Source organism: Labrus mixtus, chromosome 23 (genome assembly GCF_963584025.1).
Source record: "Labrus mixtus chromosome 23, fLabMix1.1, whole genome shotgun sequence".
In the NCBI taxonomy this organism is placed as follows: Eukaryota; Metazoa; Chordata; class Actinopteri; order Labriformes; family Labridae; genus Labrus; species Labrus mixtus.
Window position 1 is genome coordinate 16,080,501 of NC_083634.1, and position 18,714 is coordinate 16,099,214.

At 43.0% G+C, this 18,714-nt stretch overlaps 1 protein-coding gene across 2 annotated transcripts in view; it reads right to left on the reverse strand.

Moving 5' to 3' along the window:
- LOC132958974 (phosphofurin acidic cluster sorting protein 1) overlaps positions 1-16,632 on the reverse strand; it is a 65,161-nt gene extending 48,529 nt beyond the window's left edge. Inside the window, exon 1 of one of the 2 annotated variants that reach the window (XM_061032052.1) lies at positions 15,996-16,632. In XM_061032052.1, coding sequence (XP_060888035.1) covers positions 15,996-16,150 — 155 coding nt within the window. In that variant the 5' untranslated portion in view covers positions 16,151-16,632. The remainder of the gene's footprint in view (positions 1-15,995) is intronic. The other variant, XM_061032051.1, reaches the window with a different exon arrangement.
- Positions 16,633-18,714: the final 2,082 nt, after the last annotated feature.

An 18,714-nucleotide genomic window follows, 5' to 3' on the forward strand; every position in this document is an offset into this window, starting at 1 on the left:
GGACTGGAAAAAAAAAAAAAAAACAAGCTTCACTGATTAAATCCAATCTCTGCTACAAACATAAACATAAAAGAAACCACAAAAAGGAAAACACTTATTTACAGTCTATTATGCAACACTCTGAGTAAATGGCTCGCAGAAAAAAACGGATTAGTAGAAAGGTTGTTTTTGGTTTTTTTTGCCTTCTGAGATCTATCTGTGAAACACTATAAACCACGAAAAGACAGAATAAACACACACACACACACACACACACTCTGCCATGTTCAACAGCGGAAAGGAGGAGTGTTCCAGTAATCACAACAGAAAGTATAGAGGATGTAGAAGTTTCAGTGTTACAACCGAAACTAAACTGGAATCAAAAGTGTCACAAGTGTTGTGTAGGTGGTTGAGGTGAGCAGGGACTTCCAAACAGAGTCAATTGTTGCTTCTAAAAGTACACACACACGCACACACACAGAGTGATATCCTCTTCAAAACTACTCAAGAGAGAACAATCAGTCAAGCTAAAGAAAACAATAATCAAAGACACATTACACTCTGGACTATCAGGGACTTTCTCATGGGGTGTGTCGCTGAAGGGATTTCCATCAAAGTCCAGTTTTTTTTTATGATTCAAGACTTGAATTCCTGAAAAAAAAGCTACACAGAGAGTTTCTCTGTCCTCTGCATCGAGCAAATGGTAAATCTTGGTTTACCATTTTAGGGTTCAAGGCATTCTGTAATTGGTGCCAGAGACTCTTGGTTATAATATGTGATTTATGTAAATCAGAAATACATTTGTGAATCCTTCTGTGTGCATTTGTGAATATTGACACTGTTCTAACTCCATATTATAAAGGTTGGGGGGGGGGGGGGGGGGGGGGGGGGGTTGATCAACATGTATCCGATTTGAGCACAAATCATAGTTTCATGTGCTGAGTTTTCAAAAAAATGGTAACGTCCAATATCCTGCAACAGCCTGAAATTCTCTCTGAAAATAAATGTATTCAGTTAGAGTTGGAAAAGTAAACTTTGTGCAGAGAGCGTATCCGACAACATGCCTATTCATTTGTAAAAAATATTTTAAGCAGCAGGATAGGACATAAAAAAAAGTAAAAAGTGAAATATGAAGAGGCTACATGAGGTTTTATCTGCTGCCACTTTTAATGTGAAAGTGAAAAAGCTTTGCGTGGCACAATTTGATTGCAGAGTCTTTGGCAACATTAAATGAGTTAAGACGCGAGGTATTTGCATTTACATGAAGCGAAACTGTGACGCAGCAGGACAGAAATAGAGGCCGTGCACTCAACCCTATGACAGCAGGAGAAAGCCACAATGAAGACACCTTGCTCTAGGAACAATGGCGCACCAAGACGAAGGCGGTACGTGCATCATAGCGGATCCTGAGAGAAGGTGTGAGCTGTAATCTTGTCACTGGGGTGGGGGTGGGGGTGGGGGGTGGGGGGGATAGGGAGACACTTAGAGGATGGAGGAGTGTCGAGAAATGGGGTTGTGGAGGAAGAGGGGAGCATGTGGCAGGGTCTAATTCCCCCGTCAGCTGACATCTCTCCACCTTATCTCCTCCGCTCACACCAGCTGCTACCTTCCCATTCACCAAATCACCATGCCTTTCATTCCTCCTCTTCCTCCCCCCCCCCGTCTTCTCACCTCAAGCTCGTCTTCTCTCCATCAAAGTCTAATCCTTTTCTTTCTTTTTTTTTTTTTACCCTCCTGCTTGTCTCACCCTCAGCAGCTTCACGCTCCCTCCCCTCTTGACTCCTTACAATGACACCTCCTCCTCTTACTCGACTCCTCGCCCACCTCGACCCTCTGCTCGTCTTGCTTCATGATTCTTGCATGATACACACGTTTTTTTTTTCTTCCCCCCTCTGCTTTAACCTTAGCCTGACATTCAGATGAATGGACGTTTTGTCATCGCTCCATTATTCAGTGTGACATCGGCCTTTGATTCTTCACTGCAGACAGCGGCCTGTCCAATGTGATTTCCAGCTAGGTTAGCCTACGTTAGCATAGCTTAGCATGTTTACAGAAGTCAGCAGTAAATATTGTTAATTCAAAGACATATTCCAGACAAAAGATCAATAACAGCACATCCTGTATGATGGAAGGTGTCCACAATGCTGATTAATCATCTGCTTCTCTGTTGTCTATTGTTAGCATAATGCTAATAGTTTAAGGCTAACAACCAAAACAAAGGTAATGTTTTGGTTAACTCCAGCTAAAGTGAAGACATAACAAAGAAGATATTTTCGAGTTAATGCCTGCAGTGTGAAGTGACATTTTGAAGCCGAACAGATTCATTTTTCCTTTTTAAAAAAATGTGTTCCGCACGTCAAAACACAGAAAAACAATTCCAACCCATGTTGGGAAAGGAGCAGGGAGAAGAATAAATCTTATTTTTTGCCTGCGTCTTACTCAAAAAGAACACAAGTAATATCTGTTCACCAAGGCCCTCGGCCTCAGTTAACACTTTCCTGATTCGTCCTGCCGGGAAACTAATACTTTGGTCTTTGTCCTGCTGACATACTAAGACAAATTAGTCGAATTAACTCGGCTGTTTTCTCAAAACCTTTTTGGAAATTGCTGGAAAAGTCTGACGTTTTGAACTGTAGAGGCAACAGAAGCTGGCTGATGTCAGACCTCACTTTTTAATCTGCTTATGTTCCATGAAGACTAGACTAGGGGTGGGACAAAATATCGATACAGTAATATATCATTGTCCTGACGAGTGAACATATCGATAATTTTGCTGAAATAAAAAAAATCATTGTATCACTGTGTTGCAATAAATCAGCTATTTTAGAACAGCTGTATTGAGATATAATCGTTATCTTGGGCCACATATCATGTTTCATATTGTATCGTAAGTTAACCTGCAATTCCCACCCCTACTGAAAATACCTGATCCCTCACTCCCATCTTCATTTCCCCTTCAACATCTGAAAACAAAAAAAAAAGTCTGTTTCCCTTTGAGGTTGAGGCACCTAAAGTTTAGAACTGTCTCCACCCGGGGAACTGAGAGCCGAGAACTCCGAGGACACTTTGAAGAAGCCGTTAGAGCAGTGGTTCCCAAAGTGGGGGTCGGGACCCCAAGGTGGGTCGCAAGCCACCAAGAGGGGGGTCGCGAGATGCCTTCCATAAAAAATTAAAAATCATTTAAAAGTGCATAAGTATATCTTTTTACCATTTTTGTAAATATACAAAAAGTAGTCCAATGTCATATAAGACGGTATCATTAAGTGAAATGAAATTTTGAATTCTTTCAGGCTGTTGTATTATTTTGTGTTCCTAGTTTTTGGATAGGTTTATTAGTGTGTGCGTGGCTGTCTCTACGTTATATACCTAACTAACCCCCAGTCCCCAGTTTCTGTCACCCTTATTTTGGGGGTCACGACCTGAAAAGTTTGGGAACCCCTGCGTTAGAGACCCGATCTGTTTGCCTTCGTTTGATCGGTCTTTATTTCATTTTAAGTAACCGTCCGTTTGTAATGTCTCTGCTCAACCCTTTATTGTGAAGCACTTTGTGACGTCTGTTCTTGAAATGTGCTAAATAAATAAACTTCACTTCCCCAGCTGGAGAACCAGTCCACATACATGAACACGCAGGACGCCTTATCTGATGTAAATTGGTAGGCGAGGCGAGACGCACTCTGCGAAGCGCACGGTGATATTGCGACGGACAAACACTTAAACACAGTTTAAGTGCTGCTACTTAAATGCAAAGGTCAGCCGGGGCATTTACCGAGTGCTGCCAAACGCGTAATGAAAATGACAGCGTTCAATGTGAAAACACCACACACACACACACATCGAAGACACACTTATCCGCAGCTCGATGTAATGAGCAGGTGAGACCAGAGAGTGAATTCAGGTGGAGGAAAGTGCAGAGAAGATGATACTTAGAAGCAGAAATCAATGTGAACAAACAAAGACACACACACACACACACACACACACACACACACACACACACACGCAGCACTTACTGCAGGAGCAAAGTGCTGCAGCACGACACTGAAGAAGCACGCAGTCTAACACACATTTACACACAAACAGTCTTTGAATCAAGCTGCGAGGTGACGGGAAGTGTTGCTGCAAAACATGACAAGGGGGGAATGAATACACAATAACACGTTTGCACACTGTTAGCATGCGAGGACGAAGAGCTAAGTTAAGACGAGTGCTTCGTGTAAATTCAGGGCAAAAGCTGCGACTAAAAGGCGCTTAATGTGACAACAGTGTGAGGACACTCTTACTGTTTGAAGAAAGCGAGCAAAAGGTGATAAAAAAAAAAAAAAAAATGTCTAGCATTAAAGCTTCCTGTATGAGCTGTTCCTACATCTCTTTGTTTCACGATCAACCTAAACGATTTGGACTTGTTTGAACAAGTCGACTCTTAGATGTGTCTTTTGAAATCCCACCGCTACAACTTTCCCCATGTGAAGTTTTCAACCTCCACCCCCCCCGTCTCTGTCACTTAAATGATAGAGCTGGAGGGATTGTTAACGCACAGGGAGGAAATAAGGGAAGTTATAATGTGCTGCCCTAAGCACAAAGACTCAAATGGTGCTTTTCACACTTCCACAAAACTTTTTTTTAGGGGTGAGCTGCATGTTTGAACGCGAGCAGCGCTACTCAGAATCTTTCCTGCCCCGGCCTCCTTGTTAATTGTCCATGTGAAATCAGGGTTGAGCTGAACGTTAGAAAGCAGAACGTTCCTGAAATTCACATTAAGCAAGTCGTTGGCGGTGGTGACATATATATTTATTATGCAAGCGACTGGTGTGGGAATCCCGTGCATGTAATTGAGAGCGCTTCATTATGTTCCTCTTCGCTCTGGTGATCGTGTCAAACTACAGGCTGCTTTGAGATAACGGCAGAGTTTCTCAATAAAGTTTGAATTTGCTCTATCGGCCACTTTCAACGTCGTTCTTTTTCTTTTTGCATCGTGTCTTGTCCAGGAAAAAAAACAGGCAAGGTGTCATAGAGTAACAGCTGTTTTTATAGGCTACGACGGAGACCAAAAAAAAAAAAAAAAAGGTCAACCCCGTTCATGTTGCTGGTTGCATGGATTAAACTGCAGAGGCACGGCTGTCCTGGATCCTGGATATGGTTGTCTCTTTTGTGAGGGGGGAAAAAAGAAAAGCCAGGCTGAACAGAGCTCTGTGAACGAATGTATCGGATTGTTTTCACACGCTTTGTTCGTCTGAAATAAGGCCCTCTCCAAACCTCAACCACAACTATTTTCTTGGGAACAAGAATCTGCTTTCGTTTCAGACTTTTTTTTTTTTTTAAAACCTCCAAAAATGTGTGAGATCAACCGATGAAGGAATCGACGCGGCGCTCCGATTTAAGACACAACGGCGTTTCTTCCTGCTGGACTTTTTTAAGCTACGATTAAGTCCAGCGGCTTCTTTCTGAATACTGAAGTGAAATGTGCAAACGTTCATGTGCATGCAGTGCAGAGGTCAGAAAGGATCTTGGGTTTTGCGTGTCTTGCTCTTTTTTTGATATGTTGCACAACTACTTGTGTAATCAACCACTTAACACCTCATGGGAGAGACTCTACAAAGACATCGCACCCTCTTCTACGATGGCATTTCTTTTAAAATAATGATTTTGTAACAACCACATTTAGAGATTAAGTTTCTTCAGTGTCACAATCTAGCCTCGCCTTCCCTACAATCTAACACTTGTTGGGATCAGATATTGACACTGGAAGTAAGTGAATGCTGACCGCCTGAGCTCTTCTTAGTTCCCACTATTCCAAGTCATACAAATCTGCACACACTCGCACAAAAAAAAGGCAAAAGGTGTCCCGTGTGTGTATAAAAAAACGAAAGTGACCTCTTGCTCTTTTTTACTGCATCGCCTTCCTCTCTCGCCTCCATTCTGTGCCAAACTCTCTCTCCGTCTTGCTCTACTTCACGCAGCCACAGGCAAGGACACACAGAGGCCTGCTACTTCCTAAGGAGGCCAGAAGCAACCTTAACACACTCACACACACACACACACACACACACAGAGAAATCTCCTCTTATACACACGGATAGCAAACTCCACTCTGTAAATTCCTGTTACAAATGTTTACAGTGAAAAACCTGTAGAGTTAGCTTGTGTTGCGGCGATGTCGGTGGTTTAAAGAAACCCCACCCAAAGCAAAAAGTTACAGTAGTTGATTAGTTTGCTCATCGTGTCGGTGCTGCTTTGCACTTTGCACACGGCTTTTGTCTGGCCTCTTTGTATCGTCTCGGCCTGCGAGACTGAGCATGTGACTGTGTGTGTGTGTGAACGTGTGACTGTGTGTGTGTGTGAACGTGTGACTGTGTGTGTGTGTGTGACAAGAGATAAGATAGTGTGTGTGTTGACAGAAAATGAAGGTTATTCTATGTGCAACATGTGTTTGAGTTTTATTCAATTTTAAAAACGTTAACCAATTTTTTTTTTTAAATAAAGCAGATTTATTTCAAAATACATTCAGCAGGAATCCTCTTTCTGTCTCCACACACACACACACACACACAGTGTATGTGCACACATTTTTTAATTGACCCTTTGTTAAAGCGATTACAGATTAATGAGCTGAGCAGCCGCCTAATCCAGTTTAGCTGGAGGTGGGAAGGAAATGCCATGTCGCCCCGCGCAACTGCCGATCTGGGAAAACCTCTGTCTGAATATACAGACAGACACTATTAAGCCCCGCCCACATTGGAGGGGAAAACAATTCAAGGCTTTCACATTGACTATGTTTAGTGCGAAGGTGTCTGTTAGCCATTTAGTGTACTAGAGAAGACAAAAACAGAGAATAAGATTTGAATGCGGCTTGACAAACTGAGGTTGAAGCTAAGCTACGCACAGATCTTGTTCGGGATGTTTGATCTTACACACTGAATTGATCAAATATTAAAGGCCATTGAGCAAGAAGGAAAATGCTGAGTTTTTAAGAATACCTTCATATTACATCCACAGTCGTTGAGCTACGGTTATAGCTCGATTAGGCTAACTGGATGACTGTCGTTGTCCCAGTGCACAACCACTGAAGGAGATGGAACTATACCTGCAGTAGTCAACTCGGCTATGGAAGGTGGCGATATGCCGGCTTTTCATCTCCTTACTATTGGAACTTTCTCCAGTTGACCTTTTACAACACATGACAAGCAATCAACAGTCGCCATTCTGTGTTTTCCTTCCATCCTGGCACTTCACTACGTTCAAGTCTCGTCTCGTCTGTCCAAAACCGTGTGGTTCTCGTTCTAGCTTTCCCCATGCCGATACCCTCGTCTTGTTTTCTTCACAGCTTTCTTCTGCGTATTAGTGCTTCCAGGTCAAGGCCCTGCGGAACACCTCGGCCAGTTTGGGTCCGATGCTCTTTTTGCATTAAAGCGCGATGGAAAAACTGGTCCAACGGCTGCACATTTTGAATTGTTTCAACCAGTGCCTCTGTTACAAGATGATGACTAACTGCTTATGTAACACAACTCAAAATCATAATTATTTATTGAAAGCTTTCTGCTGCTGTTTTCCCATCAATGTCGAAAAGGGAAAGCTCCCACACACTGTCTTGCTGACTCATCTTCTTTTTTTTTTTTTTTTTGTTAAAATGTTCTTATTTATTGGTTTTTCTTTAGGAGGCAGCTAAATGTGTGCAGCACTGGAGTCCAGGAAATCCCTACAGGAAGTCAGATTGCATCGTATCATATCGTATATAAAGTCGTATCACATGGGTGATAGCAGTTCAAAACTAAAAGATTTCCTGCTTTAATGAAGAGTTGAATACGTGATTGTCAGTGATCTTTAAACACAGACACTGTGTGACGGTTCATCTGTGGTAAGTGCATTAAGAGTCAGTGTTATAACACGAGGGACACAATGTGTAACCTGAGCTTCAGAGGATTACAGACACATTCACACACTATTTGAATGGACATAAAACCAGAAAGGAGACAAAAACGAAGGTTGTGTTGAGGTTTATGTGTTTTTTGCAAGTCTGTGGATGAGCATCTTTGCATATGGGCACAATTTCCTCTTTTTTTTTGTGACTGTGCCGTCAGCAAGAGCGGTGATTTGGATAACTTTGAAAGCGCAAAATTTAAACAAGCTCCAGTTGGCACAAAAAGATATACACACGCAGGCTGAAATTGGGATTATGTAGTAACACTTAGTAATAACAATGTGTGTGTTTGTGTGTGACAGTGTACCTGCTGTCAGCGTGGTTTATGTTTCACTCCCAACATGTCCTTTTATGTAACTGGATGCCACAGTGTCCTTGTTTATAACACAGTCAATGAGAGCGAAGCATATGTCAGCGACATTGTCCATAAGTATGTGTCTCGACACTTGGGGGATGGAAATCTGTGTGTGTTTGTGTGCATGGATTTGTGTTTGTGTCAGAGTGTGTTTGTGCGCTAGCGGCCAGATGGGAGTCTTTGAATCCACAGCAGGGGGATCACAGCCAGGAGAGGTAAGCAGTGTGACTCTGAAAAAAAAAAAAAACCCACACGCCTTACAATACTGCAACAAAGGTCTCCTCAGTCCAAAGCTGTACATCCTTAATCAACATCTACACTGCAGCTACAACAGCAACAACAGACACACTGCCAACACACTCTCCTCCGAGTCCACTAGCTGGTCAATAAAAAGCCCCAGGGCGTCGCCCAACCACTCCCTCCCCCCTCCAAGAAGAACAAACCATCACTAAATACGATTTTTAATATTAGCTTTTAAATCTAAAATTGCGTTTATATTTTTATAGGGCAAGGTAGGGACGCCGGTGGCCTAGTGGATAGTGCGCGCGCCTCATGTACGGAGGCTGTGGACCTTCAGGCCCGGGTTCAAGCAATTCAGTTGTAGATTAAAAAAGTTCTACGTGTCCAAAGTTACTGGTGAGATGTTTCTGGTCTTGGGTGCGAGACTCCAGCGCTCCATTCATTATTTTTATCAGTTGTGCATTTGCTCCTCTTCAATACAAGAGAAAGGAGCTTTGATCGGGGTACAAACCCAAACGTCAGCAAAGGGATTCGGCCCATGAACTGAAAAATGAAGAGCGAGTCATGCAGCGTCACTGGATCAGAGCATAAACCAGACTAGCATGAGTCAACAGTTTTTTTTTTTTTGTTTTTTTTTAAAGTTTGTCTCCACAGAGTTAATGTACGGCTGTAAGTTCAAGTCAGATGGTGTTGTTTGTTTAATATGCTAAACAGATTGTTCCCTTTGTTTTAATTACAGTGATGAGATGCTAATTATGTTAGCCAGCTGAGGCATTTTCCAGTATGTTGTGGCCATCAAGCTAACACACTGAGCCAAACATCCCGGTCCATCTGTGAGAAATTATATATAAAAACTGAAATATTTGAGTACTGTTGAGGACTCATATATTCATTTTGGAAAACTCACAAAATGTAAAAAAAAAACAACGTGTTTTCTTAAATTTGCCAAATCTGGTAACAAATGCATCGCGCAGCAATTAGAATGGCGCTTCAAATAAAGGGCTTAAAAATCTATTGCCAATACTAATATTTGTCCCATTTTCAAGTCTCAAACTGAAAGTGTAACTGCAGTTTTTTAAAGATTCAAAAAGAGCATTTATGCCACTACTTGTGCTCCGCTGCACTGGCATATCGGCCAAATTCTCGAGTGGGTTAGCAGCTTTTTGAAGCTGGGTGAGAGGTTTTTACAGCAGATTTTTACCACCTGCCAGCCTTCAAGCTGTTGAGAAAAACCAGGAAAATACTCCTCTCACTGCTGCTTCTTCGCTGGTTAATGGTTTTCGACTGCAGCACGTTCTTCTATCTTGAAACCCATTGGATAAACAGATCATTAACGGCAGTAATGGCCATGTAAGTCAGCATTCTCTGCTCTCCCCGGGGCTCGAGGTAATACGGCTGTTATCAGAAATAGTAAACTCTCATGGAAAGGAAAGGCAAAGAGGAGGGAGGGGGATTTGCTCTCTGCACTTTATCCCCCCCCCCCCCAACCTCCAGCAGGCGAGCTGGAAACTTCAGACCTCCCAGCCACTCAGCTGTGCGGAAGAGTGAGCAGCAGCGAGGCAAGTGGCAGAGCCAAAGCTTCTTAATGAACACTGCGACCCCGTCTGAGAGTGTGTGTTCTTTCCATGTCTTTCTGTGTGTGTGTGTGTGTGTGTTTGGGGGTCAGGGTTGATAATGTTAACGCTGACAGTCGAGGAAAGCGTGTCGTCCACTATTGAGCCGCGGGGCAATTACAGCTAACGGGTCTCACAAATGCACAAAGTATGACTAAGAACATCCTGGATTTCTGCAGGCCAATATTTATATAAGAATGTATATGTAATGTAATGACCTTCTCTGTTCTTATTCATGTGCTTAGTTTAAGTTCTAAATGTGTCCTCTTGGCGTCTTCTTTTGGCTCATTGTGGTTCTTTAAAGAAAAGCACTTACACCTTGCTATTTCCTCAGAGATCAAGTGTTGAACCACTTAGCCAGACAGCGTTCTCTTCATGGTTGCTTCTTGGAATGTAAGAGTAAATCCAATAAGTAACCTTCACAAGTGCGTATATTAGAGAACTTTTTAGAACTGGACGGTAGTTTGAGATCTCAAATATGGCCACGGCCACAGATGGGCTTCAAAATTGCCCTTCAGAAACCACTGGGTGACGTCACTGAGACTGCGTCCGTGTTTCATACAGTTTAGGTCGGTAACACTTGTTAGCCTCTTTGTTATTTGAAAGCGTTCTTATTAAGATGTGGATTTGACAGCTTGCTTGCTAACTCTTGCAAGCCAGCCAGAATTTGATGGATCTAGTTGGCGCAGAGACTTTAAGAAAGCTTTGTTGGCTAAGCTAGATGCCGACTGGCTAAAAATTCCTCCATACTGTTGCGCTACTTGCTAACCATGTTACCCATTTACAGCTTTTTTTAAAAGTATCTAATGATGCAGATGAGTAATGGAAGTAAAGTAATAAGTAGTGTAATGCTTTTACAGAATAACTAGAGATATAGCAGATAGCGATTAGCAGGTTTTTTTCTCTCTACGGTTCAATTTGTCCACACTCCTTTCTGTGGTTATTCTCCACTCATGGCTCGGAAGCACCACTAAGGCACTGACCCAGCATCAATCTATGGAGCTGAGTCACGGGACTTTCCACTCAGCTCTTTAAGGAGACCTTCTTTAATAATGCAAGGAGCGAAGAGCTCTGCGACAAGGCCCATTCCTGGAATACCTAACGCTCAGTCGCTGCGCACGGAGGCCTTAACTAAACTTCGGCGGACGCTGGAATCCAAACCATTTGTGGTGTGAACACTGGCAGGCGCTACCGACATTCCAGCTGACTTTAAATACACCTGAGAACTGCTAATCTGTATTCGCTAAAGCCTCTGTGTGGGAGAGGTGAGGCTTTGAGTCAGGTAGGCGAGCTACAGTTCTCATCGGTGGGATTATTCAGCAGCAGAAAAATTACGGTTTCACCCTTGAGGTGAAGAAGAAGAAGCATTGAACCGAGCAGAGGGGATAGCACCGAGCACCCGTACATGTGCGCGTGTGTGTGTGTGTGTGTGTGTTGATGATATTGCAGAAGCCTCGAAGAGACAGCAGAGAGAGGAATCACCCACTACATCGCACAGAGAGAGAGAGAGAGAGAGAGAGAGAGAGAGAGCTGGTTTGGAGCCATGGATGTGATTTCCTTCCACTCTAGTAAAGAATACAAGAGGAGGTCAGGAGGCCCGGACACAGAAATGACCTCACGCTGTGGTGATGGATGTCAGGGGGGGGGGGGGGGGGGGGCGGAGCTGATCTCAGATGACTGTGCTTCTGTGCCTTTCACAACAAATATTTGTGCAATCTCCGTCGCCCGGTCTTGACAGATACAGTGAATAGAGACTCTCTGAAACCAAAGATTTCACTTCTTGATACCAATTCTGACACTTACTCTGACGCATTCAATTCCAGTGTGTTCAAATATTAGATACTATTTATGGGGAAACAGTTCTACTCTACTACTGCTGCACAAAAAAAACAATGGCTGCTTGTGACAGCCACACTATACATGATCCCTTTGTAGGCTACTGTTTTGTAAAAGAAGAAACGAGAAGGGATGTTTCGATGTCATGTCTCTTCCCAACACCTGGACTTAAGAATTGGACGAGTACCGCCTTAAGACTGGTGTGAAAAAAATGACATCGGTGGAAAACCCCTACTTGCTGACAATGTGTTAGCTTTGACTAGCATCAAATGCCGCAAAAAAAAGGTTTTAATAATCACAAGGTGGTGTTCTTCAGGTGATATCTTTTTCCTCAGTTTTGCTGTTTTTTAAGCACTACACGATGTGCCTATAACTACCTCTTTTTCTTTGACTAGCATTAGACTTTCGGCTGGCATGAAACAGTATTTTCCAGCATAAGCCACATTATATTAAGTAGAAGAAGAAGAAACCGGCTGGTTCCAGTATCAGCGCAGTGTGGTCAGCTCATCTGATTCATGTTTCACGCCCCTTACTGATCAAGGATTATTCATTGTGTTTGATTTAAGTAGGCATACATTAATCTTCCAGTGGTATCTCATTATGTGTGTAAACTTCGTGGGCACAAACCCGATTCAGATTCAGGTACTTGCAGACATCTAACAACAACCGTGCTTTAAACAAAACTGGTATCTGAACTACTATTACAAGCAACTTTTGAAATTTGAGTCATGACTACCTCAAACTGGAGATATGATCTCTCACTCTTGAAGGTTTCCTGTTATTCCCTCGATCAAGGGGAGAAAGAGCAGATGAGAGTATGTTTGCCCCTTGAAGGGCAGATTCAAGCCCACGGCGCCGCATATAAACAGCAAATCAAGAGGCATTATGAGAAGACAGGAAGAGGTTACAGCGACAACACCTCGGCTAGAGGAGGGGGAAGTACCGCGTCCTTCTTGCAGCAACAAAGATTGAGCAACGAGAAGAAGACAGCTGAGTGCAAAACATCATTAGGACTGAATGTCGGTGTTTGTAGACGCAGGTTCTTCAGGCTCGCAAAGATTAGTCGTCAGCTGCCTGTGTCTGTAAGAAATCCTATTTAAATGTAGATGACAGAGCCTCCACTGCTTCTTCTCCTATCTCCCTGTCTCATCCTCTCGTTCCCCCCCCCCCCCCCCCCCCCACCTTTCTCTCGGCTCTGCGAGGATCACTCTGTTGCTGCAACTGCAGTGAAATCGAAGATATCTGACGGACCGTGACGCCTGCTGAGAAAAGAAAAAAGGCCCAAAAATGAAACATCAACAGTCACAATTGAAAGCAAAAGTAGTCATAATCGTCTGTGGACGTATTTGCGCACGAACACAGAGAAAGTGTTAATCCGTATCTCTAAGGAAAGGTCAAGAGGAAAAGATATTTAAATGTAGGTTAACAATGGATGATTTATTCATGCCAGCCGGTACAAAATATAGATCCAGGACTGTATCATTTATTCACAAGCACACACGCTCACACAAAATGTTAAGAAGCAGAAATTACCCTTGAGGCTTTGCTCCTAACCCAGCAAAGCCCCAAAAGCATTTTTAGAAAGCGGCATTAAGATGTCAGCATGTGGAGCTTTGCTTTATGCTTTAACCAGCATGCTTATTCCCACTAATTGCTCTCAGTAACCTAAACATCTGAGCTCGTCTGCAGGGTGGTGAATTAGGAGTTCTGAGTAGAAAACTCGACATAATTCATGAGCACACTTTGAATTCGGGGTATAGATATAGACGGTGCAATTATTGAATCGGCTGGTGCCAGATGTCAGAATTTCAATGACATGGCGTTGGAGACAGATTTCCCTCACTGTGTGTGTCACCACTTCAGGACTCCTCGTGGTGGCACTTAAGACCAGAATGAGGGTCACGTGAACGGAGGTTAATGAGACAAAGAAGGTGTTGACGGCAGGATAAAGAAGAAGAAGAAGAAGAAGACAGTGGGATAATGTCAGACATCGATGAGGTGAAACTGACTTCTCAAATTGAAATATACATGAATCATGCACTTTACCATTTCATGTGCATTTTGTTCCCTTGAGTTAATCAGATGTATGGTTAGACGGGACGCACGATGCGTCGGTTTAACGTCGGCATCAGTCGGCGTCGGCCCTGTTGACAGACATCGGCCCCAGCGGGAAAAAAAAATGTGGCATGAACCGATGTCAGGAGCCGATTTTCTGTTGAGTCTGATCAACTTAATGCTGACATCTGATTCAAAGAGGAGGTTTCTTTATTGGGCAGGAGAAGCCACCTGTTGAACAAACTCTGATCCGCTGCGAGAGAACACGTCGGCGGTGCGGGAGTCTCTCACCTAAAGAAGTTACTGAAGAAACATCGACAATCTGCTCAACATGTATCGGCCCTGATTTACACAAACATCGGTCACGATTAGGATTTTCCTGCACTATAATCGGCCACGGCAAAAAAAATCACTGCTTTGCCATTTTGAAATCATCGCGAGCCACGTCGTTCATATCGTACCGGAAGGAAAGTTACCCTGCAATGCACGACCCGACTTTGTATGGCGTGTTGTTGGAAAAGCGTGGCGTTAAAAGCTTTGTTTATAAGGTGATAAACACGATATGAGCTGTGAAGGGTTTTGTCAGTTTTAAAAGATGCAGATCAATGAAATGTGCAAACAAATACATTACGATGTCATTTCTGCTCCGTTCAGCCCTCACTGTGTAGACTTTAGTCCAGGGTGGTGAATCACATGAGCAGTTAACCTTTGACCTTGAATCCAACTCCTGACCACCACCACCACCACGGTTATTACTAAAGGCCTCATAAATACAAAAAAGGAGGGGGGGGGGGGGGGGACTTATGGCACATCAAATCCAAACGTGTTTCTTTTACAAGCAGATGGAACGATCACGGGTCGTACGAGCGTGAGCGTCTGCTCCTGTCAGCTGCGTCGTCACATGCGTGCACGCCGGGCCCGCCCCCCCCCCCCGAATCAATCCTTTTTACGGCCCTTCAGGCACACAAAGGAAGCCTACTTGAATGTCTTTGTTTGGCGCTCAGCTCAGGTGGATAAGGTGTCTCGCCTACTGTGGACTTACTGCAAACACCACATTATCCGTTCCACTGTTGCATGAAATGATTTTTTTCTTCCTTTACAAACATCAGGCGTATAGTGATTATTGGTTTGGTAAGGTTCCTCGCCTACTGCACTGGCGGCGTCGTACCACGTTAACAAAAGGACATTATTTAATACATCCGAGCATTTAATGATCATGTGAAGAGGGGGGGGGGAAAAAATGAACAACATGGTTCTACATGTTAAAACTCATTGTCTGTGTTCCTCTTCTTCTACAATACAACAATCCCAACACATCAGGCACTGGGATGTAAAGGTGCTCAGTTTGTTAAGGTATCTCTCCGCATCGTCCACGACAAACTTTAACCGCACCACAGCATGAAACGATCACGTCAAGGCAAAAAAAAATCTGATTCATTTTCTGCCTGTTGTTTTCAAAAATCACATTTCCTGCCTTCCTCTTTTCCCCCTCAGGCCGATACACACGCATGGCATCGTGTGTGATGTTGTTACAGATGTGTCATATATGGAAACAACATGCCTGTTCTTTTCTACAGCAGCAGTGACAGTGTGCATCATCGATCTGGCCCTTTGCATTGATCAATTGAGGCTGATCTGCTGGGGAAAGGCAGCAGCTGTCACAACACAAACCATCTATATTAGTATGAAAGATAACCAGGGGGGGGGGGCTGTCTGTAACATGAGTGTTGTAAAAAGCTACTGGGTAATGATTATTCAGGGGTCAAAATGGGATCTAAAAGGGGTCAAAATAGGTAAATAGAGCAACAAAAAAAAAGCCCAATTATCCTTATTACTGCCTTTAATGTGACAAACATGTCATCTTTCCAACCTGGCACCCATTGGTTTTAGTCTATTTCCATTGTAAACACACTGACTGGGTCATTTCTCATTCACAACCACCCACAAAATATTCGAAGTCATGCCCAGCACCCCCCCCCCCCCCCTCCTCCCCTTCACATACCTCGGCACGCAGCTGGGCGAGGAGCGGTCGACCTCCCAGGTGGCGTACAGGTTCATGTGGACCGGCCGGTTGGAGGTGATGCTGACCGGCTTGGAGGGCTGCATGTGCGGCGAAGGGACGCCCCCAGTCCGCGGGAGCCCTCCTCGCTCCGACATCCTGGAGGCTGGAGACGGTGCTTTTTCAGGCGGAGCTGATTCGGAGGAATACCCGTAGTAGCCTGGCTACTCCTTGTGTGGTTTTGCGGTGTCCCTTTTTTTTTTTTTTTTGCCCGGTGCCGCTTCCTCCTCCTTTCTTTGCCTTTTTTTTTTTTTTTTTTTTTTTTAAAGCCTCCTTGGTGGTGCAAAATGCGTAAAACGCTCCCGCGTACAATGCAAGCGGAAAGTTGGTCCGTCTGGTGCTATTCGCCGCCTGCAAGTGGAAACATATTGCAGTCGTCGGGGGGCGCGGGGGGGTGTTTTAACCCCGAGACAGGCGGTAAATCCCGCGGTGTTCACTCTCTCCCTGTCCCCCCTGCGCCTCAACTTCGTGTCGGCTCGTTGTGTGTTGCCTGGTCGGTTGTTGTTTATCGGTGCAGGAAGCGGAAATTTCTCTCGCTCGAGTCGCACAATGAGCAGCGACCAACGAGCTACGCCTCTTCAGTAGGTAGAGAGAGAGAGAGAGAGAGAGAGCGAGAGAGAGAGAGAGAGAGAGAGAGAGAAGAGGCGTGTTTCCGTATGTTTTCGGTACAATGTTTAATTTAATTTTACAATATTTCCCCGTACGACGATATGCTACATTTGATATTCTTTTGCTATCTTTATTACATTTTTTAAAAATACTGTTTTATTATTTTATTTTTTTATTATTATTATTTTATTATAATCTTTTTTTTATTAATTATTAATAATTTATTTAGTTGTTTTTTTTGCTACATCTAGGCTGGGATTGTTTTCTTTATCTTGGCTACATAGAACATAAATAAGAGAAAATTGTATTTTGGTATGTTTTTATATAATTTCTAAATGAATTTCCGTGATTTTATTCCTTTTATAACCATTTTTTTTAAACATAGTTTACGTTTAGCCTAGTTTCTATTCTTCTATACGTTTTAATTCTGTCAAATGTAAAAAAAAAAAAAAAAAAAGATATTAATATTATGCGCAATATTAGATCTTTTTCTACACCGTGTATCTTCAGTTATATTTAGTTTGTGTTGAATGTATTTCACTCACAGCAATGTAGCATGGATGGATAAACGTAGGCCTCGTTATTTGTTGTAGTAATGTTGTAAACATCTTGTCTTTTTTTACATTCATTCTGAAATATGACACGTAAACCCTGTTTATAGGCTACTAAAGGCATAGTACCACGTTTATTTATTTACAAAAGCCACCTATAGGTCATGCAAATAAAGCACATTTAAATGTGAAACCAAAAAAAAAAAGCAAAGCTGCCTGTGACTTTTAACCTGATTAATTATTAGCCACCATAATCCATAAAGTGCACTCTCTTCAGATTCACTTTGAAATGTTGATTTTTATAACATATAAAACTGATCAAAATGTCCTGAATGCAGAATAACTTAACAATTGTTCTTCCTGTTTATGCTTCTATTTACATGTCTACGACTTTATCTTATCCAATAGTAAAATATTCTTGATTTAAATTTGCGAACAGAAGCAAGACATGAGTGAGCATGTTGTAACAGCAGTCAGGTTTATGAGCTACCTGCTGTAGGTCCTGACAGGTGCTGCAGCAGTAGTGTGGTCAGTTTGAAACCAATTTCAATTATTACAAAAAACTAACTTCATATTTGATAAATGATGTGTTTAATTTGTATAAAAGTTGATTTATTCCCTGTTATCATTAGTCAAACAACTCTCACTGATGATTAACACCTGCAGCAGCACACAGTGGGGCGACACCATTTCCTCATTTAAAGTTAAAGGATTGATTTGACCCACCAATAAACATCAGTGTAGTGACCCACGTTGATAATGACAACTTCTATGAGTCAGAACTGCGTGGATATTTACTCTCATGGAGTAAAACAACACGTGTTATTTGGTTTAACTGAGGCCCAGAGTGGGTGAAAAAAAAAAAAATAGGTGAATTGTTCTATTTTAGGCCCGCATGGCACACTGACTGGAGTCTCAGGTGTGACTCAAAGTGAGTCCCATTAGTCATAGACACGTGCAGTCTCGCACCGACAAGCACAAACCTTCTTTATGCTGTTGTCAGCAGGCAAATATACAAAGGTGCAAAACCGGTTATAGTCTGTGAAATCAGTTTCTTTGTGAATGTGAACCTGTAGACTCTTCCCATGAGCTGACATACAGCCTAGTTTCATCTTCAAATAAAAACAATGCACATATGTGGTTTTAGGATTTACTTTTCAAGAAAACTAGCAGGTGCTCATCTGCCGTGTATTTCGGCTTTTCTGTTCCTCTTATAATCACCATTTTGAAGAATCCCTTGATCCCTTTTCTCCCTCTGAATCTACCACCACGCTTGCAGCTCTCCCCGTGTTTGACAGCGACTTTAACCAGGTGTATTGTTTACACTCTCGGGTGACACAGGCTGGGCTGTGGTTACAATCTCTGACTCTGAATCAGAAGGTGACCTATAATCACACTGCAGACGTCAACTGCCCCCCCCCCACCGACCGGCTTGACGTTTTCAGCGTAGACAGATTATCATAAATGTGATCGCGGCTTACACCGACCATCATGTGCCTCAG